Here is a 10,816-nt window from a genome sequence, read left to right on the forward strand (position 1 = left end):
CAGGGTTTGTCATTGTTATAACTCACCCTGGTGCGTGATGGCACAATGCTGTCCTCACAGAAGTGGATATAGGAGGTGACAGTGTCCGTAAACTCGTCCAAGCTGTTAGAAGCAGCCTTCATTGTGTCCCAGTCTGTGGTCTCCAAACACGTGCGAAGCTCCTCGTTGCTCCACAGTTTTTTAGTCCTCACGACAGGTTTGGAGAGCTTCAGCCTCTGTCTGTACGCGGGGATTAGGTGGATCATGACGTGATCAGAAAGTCCGAGTGAAGCGCGGGGCACCGCACGATAGGCCCCCGCTGATCGTACAGGGCTACCTGTGGTACATTTCAGTTCTTTACTTGTTCCACATGTTGTCACATTACAACCTTATTTTATTTACAGCCATATTTTGAGTGACGGTAGACACCAGTAACAGTTTGAGCTGATATAATTTTGGTGAGAATCGGGTAAAGGTCGGTCCTAACCCAAATTCGAGAATCGGTAAAAACTTACTTTTTTTAATGAGTCGTCTTCAAACTTGACAATGACACATGAGGCCTTGGGGGACATGCGTACTTAGGATGGCTAAGCATTTGACTTTGACCTTCACTGTTGGTGCCCAAGGTCAAAGTTGATCTTGGGGGGAAAAAATGCCAAGAAACCATATCGAACGTAATTTACATGTCAGATGTTCCTACAATTTGATTGGACTCCACCTGTGGTATATTCAGTTGTCTGCACATGATTTCATGAGATACACACCAGTCTATTTAAAGTCCAACAACACATGTCAGAGCAAAAACCAAGACATGAAGTCCAAGGAATTGTCTGCAGACTTCAGAAACAGGATTGTTTCGAGGCACAGATCTGGAAAGAGGTACAAAAAATTTCTGCAGCATTGAAGGTCCCAGTGAGCACAGTGTCCTCCATCATCCATAAACGGGAGAAATTTGGATTCAACAGGACTCTTCCTAGAGCTGGATACTGGCCAATCTGAGTACTTAAGGTAGAAGGGCATTAGTGAGGTGGCCAAGAACCCAAGGAAAACCTTAAAGGTTCATCTTCCAACAGGACAACAACCCTAAGCACACAGCCAAGATAACAAAGGAGTGGCTTCAGGTCCTTGACTGCCCCAGCGAGAGCCCAGACTCTGTGCACTGACACTCCCCATCCAACCTGAGCCTGAGAGGTTCTGCAAAGAACAATGTGAGAACCTGCCCAAAAATAGGTGTGGCCAAGCGTGTAGCTTCATACTCAAAAAGACTTAATGCTATAATAGTTAAGTATTGAGCAACTACTGTGAATATTTATATATGGTATATTTTGTTGTTTTTATGCATTTGCAAAAATTTCAAACAAACCTTTTCCACTTTTTCATTATGGGGTGTTGTGGTTAATTTTGAGGTTAAAAATGAATTGAATCCATTTTGGAATAAGGCTGTAACATGACCAAATGTGGAACAAGCTGCGATATTATTTGCAGTATTCTTTTAACCACAAGGTTCAGAGGTGAAGGTTTAGGGTAGTATGCAGTGAGAATGTATGAAAAAATAAAGCCATCAAATTATGTTTCACTGATTATATGTTGGTTTTTTTAACTTTCAAAAGTGTGAATGAACATGAGGAACAAAGGTGAATTACTCGCAACAGGAAAAAAAAGAAAAGATGCTAATAATTAACTTTCAAATGTAGTTGTTAACCGAGGATAGGAAAGGATTAGTAGTGTAACTGCTGTCCCATATGGAGGTGAAAAAAGAAAATGAAGGTGTGGTCCTTAAAAAATGTGTGCCAAGGTAACACACAGTAACACAACAATGAGAAAAAAAGAGGAAGGCACAGAGATAACTAAGGTAAAGGAAGAAACTTGTGGAAACAGGAATAGAAATATTTACCGTGAACAGTACTTTTTGTAGATTTAAAAAAAATATGTAATTGTACATTTTCATGCCAGCAGCACATCTCAAAAAAGCTGGGACGGGGGCCATGTTTACCACTGTGTATTGTCCCCTCTTCTTTGAACAACAAACTTCTGGGATCAAACTCCTGGGAGTGGGGAACTCCCAGAAGACTAGCTTGACTTTTGGGAGATGTTGTGCTAGTCTTGTCTGATATAGGATTTTAGCTTGGTCCTGTATCTTTGATTTCATTATGTACCAAACGTTTTAAGTTGGTGAACGTCTGGACTGCGCTCTTATGGACAAAGATCTTGGATGTTGTTCCTGGGATCTGCTGGAGCCGCTCACCCAGCTTGGGAGTCACTGGACCGAGTGCTCCGATTACTGCCACTGTTAACTTCACCCTCCAAATCTTCTCGAGCTCTTTTCTCAGGCCTCGGTATTTCTCAAGCTTCTCATGTTCCTTTTTCCTGATGTTGCTATCAATCGATGAAGCTACATGTATCACTACAACTGCTTTCCTCTGCTTGTCCATCACTACTATGTGCGGTTGCTTAGTCATCACCAGTTTGTCTGTCTGTATCTGGAAGTCCCACAGGATCTGGTAGTATTTCTGGATGTCAGCCACTTCTTCTAACTGACAGGTCGCTGTACATACCGTACAGCAGCCTGTCCTTCCATGATGGTTCCTCTCCTTGCTCCGTTTCTTTCTCAGGTTTCTGCCGCCTGAGATAAATAAATAAGCATGCGGTCAGTTGTGGCTATCTTGCTGATGTACTCATAGATGTTTGTCTCAGTGGTTCTGACACCCACTAGTCCTCGTCCTCCTTTCTTTTGCTTAGCATACAGTCTCAGGGAGCTGGATTTGTGGTAGAAACCATCAGCTACTGGTATGCCAGTACCAGTGTACTAGCAGCTGGATAATTTATGTTTCATGGAGTGCAGTCCGGTTCTTCAGTCAGTAGGCGTGAATCATGTCTTGATGTCAATCATCATGTGATGCTATCCAGCTCATCATACTGGAGACCCTTTCTTAGATGCCTGCCACTGTGATGCTTACTGGATCCGGTTCAGGGAGGTTGCTGTGATCTGCTCTTAAATCCACTAGCCACTGTGGATTGCTGTTATGGGTTTTGTCCTTCTTCAGTATGCTCTTCCCCTATTTCTCCATCTGCTGTCTTGGTGGAGCTGTTCTAATATTGTTCCCCTGCCACTGAGAATACACCTTGTATCCCATCCTGTCTGAGGGTTTATTAACAACAAACCACTACAGGAAAATTGTTCTGAAATTGTTTCACAATTTCTAGATTTTTATTATTATTATTATTATTATTATTATTAATTTTATTTTTTATTTTTATTTTTGCAGATTTGTGAACCTCTATCCATCTTTACTTAATATTTTACAACTTCTGGGTTCCAGGGTATAACTTTTTACTACTTTTGATTTTAACTTTAAAGACAACTTACTTTCATTTTATTTTACATGTCTGAATTAAATTTGTTTTGACATGCTGTATGAGCACAATTGATCTAAAATCACACACACACACACACACACACACACAAACTAAAATCAGAGTAGGAAAAAACAATATTTATTACTGTAAAAACAACGAACATGTAGGAATTCAAATATAAATTGTAAATTTATACAATAAGGTGTCACAATAAGATGGCACACAAATCATTTGTGCCACTACAAAAAATAGTTTCTGTCCACCACAAGACAGAGGAGCACATCATGAGCCTGACAGCAGGTGTATCACTCCTCCCGTATTTCACCTGGAGACAGAATTTACATTGCTATCTGCCTTTGGTGGCTTTTTGGCAGCAGCTGTCACATTCAGTAGTGCCCTTATTGTTTTGACAAACAAAACAAACGACTACACTACACACTAGCATGTTTGGAGTGTGTCGTTAAATGTCAGAAATCTCTTACATCTCAAAATTCACTATCGATGTCACTCTCTCACCGCGGTCACTGCCAAAATTTCCCCCTATACCTAAACAACCAAATGCCACGTGTTGCCATATAATTTTTTGATTAGTCGACATGGTACAATGTTTTCCTGAATAGGAAAGGGGTTTTGTGTTTTTCTTTTCTTGCGTTTTCCCTCGCTGCTCTTAGAAAATGCCGTTCTTATCGTTTCTTCCCACACTAAAAGTGACGATAGTATTGAGGAAAAAGGATTGAGTATATTTATTTTTATCATAACTCTGGTTTTACGTGGTCCATCCACACTATTTATTTATTTATTTATTTATTTATTTATTTTTACCTGTCCCGTTTGGATCTTTAGCCATGAGAATTGTTGTCTGAAGGCCAAGAAAGATGCCAAGCGGATTTACTTTACCAAGTGGATCATCATGGCCTTGCCATATTGGTCGTTTGGTTGACCTTTATTATAATTATGTATTTATTTGATTTGATTTTTGGTTGCTACAAACGGGACAGACATGACTGGGGGATAGGACAGGGAGAAAGAATGAAAGAAAGAGAGGGAGAGAAAGAAAAATAGAGGAGAGAAGAGACGGTGAGAAAGGGGGGAGGAAAGAAAGAAAAACAAACAAAACACCTGGATCACCTGTATGGAGATGAGAAAAAAACAGAAGAGAAAACAAACAAGAAAGAGCAACATAATAAATACAACACCATCACAATATACTAGCTAACAGTAGATAACAGTAGATACTAATATCAACTAACTAATATTACATGTTATTGTGCAGCACACAAGATCGACAGCGCACAATGTGCATTGAGGTAGCAGCCAAGAAAGGTGTAGTTTGTGTCTGTGAACACCTGTGTGCACACCTGTGTGGATCAGCACGCTTGTATTCAAAAGGTTTCTCCATGTATCGATCTAGTAGGGAGTGTGGGGACTCATAGCCCCGTCCCCCAGGGCATGAAGCAGGTATGAAGAAGATCCAGGCCCCAGACATCCAGCGGCCCCAGAGTACGAGGACCCAAGGAGGACCACCACCACAGGGGCAACTGTGCCACCCTCCTGGGAAGAGCTGAGGAGAGCCCCAAATGAGAGGTCACTCAGCAGCCACGGAGCAGAGGCCAGAGGGGGTTGCAGTGACATGCCCGTGGGCTCTGCCGGTAGCCAGCTGTGCCAGAGAGGACCGGGCCTCAGGCCCAGAGGCCTGAGGGCACCCCACTCCCCCGGAAGAGGCCCAGCCGGGCCACAGGCGCCAGGCCCCGCCAATCGGCCACCAGGAGTGAGTCGGTACATAAATGAGCGCCCAGACACCAAGAACCACCAACACACCAACGTCTGAGGGCATCAGCCACTGGCAGGGAGTGTGGTGAGGGGAGACAGGCCTCCATAACTCGGAGAGCCTGGGATGTTCCCAGAGAGGTGGGAACACAATTTCCACAACATCCACACAATTTAAAACATGTGTATAGTTTGAAGTCTGCACTTTCAACCCAAATTGAACTAGAGACTCAATGTGGCTGTATCTTGTTGCTATGTCATCTTAAATCGCTCATGTAATGTGTATTAATACATTGAAAAAATGTTTGTTTGTTTTTATTATTTTTTGTGAGCTTTAGTTACCTGCTCCCCATTTTTTTAGACATGTTGCTGGCATAAATTACAAAATGAGCTAATTGCTCTTCATGAACTAGTAAAATGTATCTATTTAAACATTTGATATGTTTTCTATTTTTTTACTTTGAATAAAATATGAAACTTATGAAACTTTCAAATCGTAGCATTCTGATTGTACTTACATTTTAGCCAGTGTCCCAACATTTTTGGGAGTTGGGTTGTATTTTTAAACTCATGTTCAATATCATATTTGTATCAGTGTGTTTCAGTAGCGTTTTAAAGAGGAAAAACAAAAAGTGAATCTACTGTCTCTGGCCACACTGGCCTGATATGCCCAGTATGATGCATCAGTAATGCCAAACTTCTCCCAGAAGCAATTCCCGACCCTATAGCCATCTTAAAACACCTCTATGCATTTACGTGGGCTTTTTACAAAATGTTTTGAATGCACATTTATTTCAGTGATCAGAAAGACCTAAAAGGAAATGCAGGAATCACTAGTCAAATCAAGCTTTAAATTTAAATAGAAATGTCACTTTTCCGATCAGTAATGAATAAGGCTTAATTAAAAACCCATAATTAAAAGCTCGCGAATCCATTATTGAATTGTCACGTGTTGTCTCCATATTCACTTGCTGTAGGTGGAATCTTAAATGTAAGTAACTACTAAACATTTACAACACTGGGGGGCGGGGGGTGATTGGGTGTGTAACACCACACGTTATAAAGGCCCGCACTTTTACGGTTTGTGCAAACCTATCAGAACGCGAGGCCGCGAGTGCGTCATTCACACGTCAGGACAAACATTATCAGTTTGTTTGCTAACACAGAGTTAATATTATTTTCGTAAAATGGATGAAATGGGCAGCGCAGGATAAAGAACAGCCCACCGTGGTGCGGAGCTGTCCGTGGTGCTGAAAACTGCCTTTACCTTCTCTCGCTTTTGTTTTTTGACAACTTATGGAATGAAAAACCTGAGCTGGCAAATACTTTAGTTGGATTCCTTCTGAAACCACCCTTTTATTATTTTTTTTCTATTATCTAGAAGAATAAGTTAGCTTTTCTAAATATACAAATTATTTATAATATTATTTAAAAGAAAAATGTTGATTTGTGTCAATATTAAAGCAACAATCCTTAAAATCGATAATACAACATCACTTATGGTGGTATTAATACTTGTCTTACAGATTTTAGTTAAGCGTCAAAAGCTGTAATTCATTTTGCACAATCCAATTACTAAAATCTGTTAAACAGGTTTTGTTTTAAATCAGCTTTAAAGTTTAATTATCAGATATTTTATTGCTGTTATAGATTGAATTGAATGTTAGTTCTTGTTTTTTTCTGCATTATTACGCTCTTAGAATAAAACAGTGTAACAACTACCAACTGAGTTTTATTGGTTTGTTGATAACAATCATACACAGTTACATCTATAAACAAATCATGAGAAACCGCACACTTGTACTTGACACAAATACCTAAAACCCACATGAATATTGCTACTGCTGGTATGCATTTGACATTTCAAATAAATGTACAGTTTGTTGGCCTTTAAGCCAATCTATTTTTTTAACGGTTACATACCACATTAATGTGGCCCAAAAAGAAAAGAAAAAAAAAGAGGAACAAATTCCATTTTTACCATCCTTACAAAGTACCATTACACACTGCATACAGAAAGATTGAAATCCTTTTTCACAGCAACTATACAAATTCATTGCAATGCTATCACAGAACAGACACAACCAACACACGCAATGCACAGTTCTGAAAGAGAGAGCCGCAGTACTAGGGGTTTTAGGTTTATTGGTCAGATTTGTTAAGAAAACTGCATCAGTACAAGAGTTAACAAATAGGAACAAAGCTTTTACACACACCCTAAAACACTGTTCTTCAATAAAAACAATAAGAGAATGAGGTGCCCTGTGACTTTGTCAAGCCCCACCCCGGCACAGATTACACACACTGTCCCTTATAAAGCATATGGAATGTAATCCACGCAGGCAAGCTCTTCCAGTTGTTTCCCCAGCTCCTGTGAACGTCATGCTTGTGTGCCGACACGGTAACCTGTCCCGCACCCTCCACTCCTTCACATTTACACAAACTGAAAAATAAAATAAAATAAAAAAATCCACTGACAGTAACAACAATGACCGCAATTTTCATGGCGATGCACAATTGTGAGATGTGATGAAATTCCCCGTCTCCAATTGACTTGTTTTTTTTCCCCTCTTTCATTTAAAAAAGTGTTCTCTACAATCAAACTACTAAAAAAACCTGTATTTAGAAAATAGTTGATAAAAATATTCCCCTGAATTGTACAAGAAAAGAGGTACAGGGAGCACTGGTAAAAGACGTGGCTTGAGAGATGTTATTCTGCTGCCTTATCTTTTTGTTCAGCTCCATCTGTAGTGGGTGCCTGTAAGATGACATTCAGAGTTTAACAGCACCGCCAAGAAGACTATTATCTTTCGATGTGTTTAAACGTGTCGCAGCACTTACCTCTTCCTCAGCTTTGGCTTCGCCATTCTCAGCAGGAGCCTCCGGCGCCTTCTCTTCTGGCTTGGCCTTTTCCACCTCCTTAGCTTTCTTAGGCTTAGCAGGTCCCTTCTGCAAAAACAAATATTAACCACATATTAGCCACCATATGCTAACAGTTCAGGTCTTATGAGAAGTAATTAAAATGAGACCCTACCTTTGGCTTAGGTTTGGGCTCTGGCTTTGCAGTTTCAGGTCTCTGTGAGTAAAGAAGATCATTTTCTTTTAAACCAAAAAGAATAACACAGTAAAAAAACAGCATTTTATCTATGCTTCTCCATACTTACATCTTTCAACCTGAGAGATCTCCTCTTGGGCTGCAGAGAATAAACAAACATAGTGATTACTTTTAACAGTCAGTCTCAGGCAATGGCTTTGAAAGATGAGATATTACTGACCCCTGGTGAGTGTGGAGGCTAACTGTTAAAATATCTAAAACCAAAAAACAAGAAATTCAGAAATGACTGCTTACCTCTGAGTCACCTGCACCTGCCTGTAAGGAGAAGAAGAGAAAAAGTAAATAAATCAGATTATGATAACTGTCTGCATTCTGCTGTGCCTCTGATTGATTTATCTGGTACTGGGTGAGGACAGTTTTTTTTAATAAGTTATTATCCTATTTGAGTTGAGTAAGGTAATACATGCAAGGCCATTTAAAAACTAAAAGCAGTTTAATCAGCATGTTAACACTAAATGCTACTCCTTCAGGAACTACATTTTCCAGCGCAACGATAACTGAGCAGGAATAAAGTGCCCTGTAACATGCTGGCCTACAAAAGTCAGGGCAATATAATAGCATAATGTAGTTTAAACTGAGTCACGTGGTGCTGCTCTCCCAGCTCCTGCTAGTGATTTGCCTACAGTAATACTTCAGTGGAGGAGGGGGCCGACTCCGCCTCCTCACGACACATTCGTTCATTGGTAATAAATGGGATTGCCAGTGGCCGGAGAAACCCGAGCAGCGTAGCCAGTGTTCCCGCCACGAATTTGAAAAAGAATATCTCCGAGATGCTCTGCGACTCTGTCGGTCTGCATGCAGAATCTACTAGAACCCCCAGCAACAGGAGCAGCGCTGTGCTGACGGAGGCTCGCCATTGCATAACCTACAACTGGCCTGAGCCGACAATACACAGAAAGCCTCTCGGCTAACGAGCCGTACGCCTTCCAAGAACTGCGTTTTCGCTTGCCGTGCATTAATAAACAACGCCTGCACACTAACTTTATAAAACAATATCGCTAATCAAAGCGTATTATGTGTTTGTTTGTTTTGTCCGACAAAAGAACTACAGAGGCCACTTTGTGCCCGCATTAAAAATAATGTTACAGCCAACCGCAACAGAATAATAAACCAATTAGGAATTTTGTACGGGTTTTTTTCGCTACTGGGTCTTCTTTCAGGAAAACTTTCGCATCCAGGGTGACGACCCCAACAGAAAACAATCGATATGCCGCCAACTTTCTGCGCAGAAAAGCCATCTATCGGCACGGTAAATGAATTCGATGCAGCTGCACAAACTGTTTTTCTGCTATAAAACGGGCAACCACTTGCCGCCGACAGTCACTGCACGAAAGAGAAGCTTCAATAATTAGCCGCTTGACAAAATCAAAACAGACACTACATGCTAACTAAACTCCGCGATACACAACACTGCTGTTGACGTTCACTTGGTACATAAAACGGACATATTGCAGCAACGTTTGAACAACTCTCGCCACAAGCCCCTTAACAAATTTTAGTTGTGGGTTATAAATACTGTGTTATTAAAGGCATGAAAGATAATGGTCTACTCACTTTGCTCCTTTTAGGCATGGTTGGTTTGTGGGTTTAAAAATAGCTAAATGTAACTGAATACAGGAGAAAGTACAGTGGTATATTCTGGATAAAGCTTTGCCAGTACAGTCTAATACAGCGCAGGGAGACGTTAATGTTCCATTGGAAGAAAAACTAGCTCAAACCGGATTGGATTCTCCCCCTACCTCCCTATTCAAACAGTTATAGTTCCTGCATGATTGACGGCGCTTCTGCCCGCCCACGCTGCACGCTGATTGGAGAACACAGCAGTCGGCAACACCATTTCAAATCTGTGCCCTTATCCGTGTGGATACGTGACACGTCAGTCAACAATTATGGTGAGGTATTTGTCTTTCTGTGCAGCCGTCTGCTAAACAAGGCAAAATTGTCATTAAAGCCGTCTTTCAGCTGGCCAGAAACGTCTTAATTTTCTCTCTAAACGTTCCACGGCTTTGAATTATGTCTATGTGCGCGAAAACAAAACACATTTTGCGTTTACAGTGCTAGTGTGGAAAGACTATCCATTGGCATATGACTGTGAGAGGGGTGTGTACTCCTCGAGCCAAGTCTTTGTAGTTTAGCTTGGGAAAATGGCGACAGGATACGTGTGGGTACAGCTTCTTGCCTCTGTGTGTGCTCTTGTGCAGCCCTTCTCATGCAGTCATCGTCCACTTGCTCAATGGTGTGCATACAGTCCAAACATGACTTCACTGGAAACAAGTGCGTTGGCTTTGTGCTGAAGTCATTTCTCACGGTTCGGCAGGGGACATTTATTCATTTCCCCTGAGTGAATGACACTACCCTGACACGGTTACCTCTTACTTCTTTACCGCCCTGAGAAAAATACAGCTGCAAAAATACAACTGCTCATGATCAACTACATACATGGGAAATGCTTAAATATTTTCTGGAACAGATGAATACTATGATAAACTAAACTGTTTCTGTGTGTAAGTGACAAATGATTTATTTATTTACTTTTTTTTTTTTTTTTTTTAGCTCATAACCGTTTCTGTAATTTCTTAAATTAATAATTGTTAATTT

General features: G+C 40.8%; 1 protein-coding gene across 1 annotated transcript; it reads right to left on the bottom strand.

The window, feature by feature from the left end:
• Positions 1–6,815: 6,815 nt before the first annotated feature.
• Positions 6,816–9,988, bottom strand: hmgn1b (high mobility group nucleosome binding domain 1b). The gene is made up of 6 exons (XM_005740391.2): positions 9,773–9,988; positions 8,453–8,473; positions 8,268–8,297; positions 8,138–8,179; positions 7,945–8,052; positions 6,816–7,861 (listed from the first exon to the last, which is right to left on the bottom strand). Exons 1-6 carry the CDS (start codon positions 9,788–9,790, stop codon positions 7,814–7,816), a joined length of 267 nt encoding a protein of 88 aa, XP_005740448.1. The 5' UTR covers positions 9,791–9,988; the 3' UTR covers positions 6,816–7,813.
• Positions 9,989–10,816: the final 828 nt, after the last annotated feature.

Source organism: Pundamilia nyererei, unplaced genomic scaffold (assembly GCF_000239375.1).
Source record: "Pundamilia nyererei isolate P.nyererei 1_Seehausen unplaced genomic scaffold, PunNye1.0 scaffold00099, whole genome shotgun sequence".
Classification (NCBI taxonomy): domain Eukaryota; kingdom Metazoa; phylum Chordata; class Actinopteri; order Cichliformes; family Cichlidae; genus Pundamilia; species Pundamilia nyererei.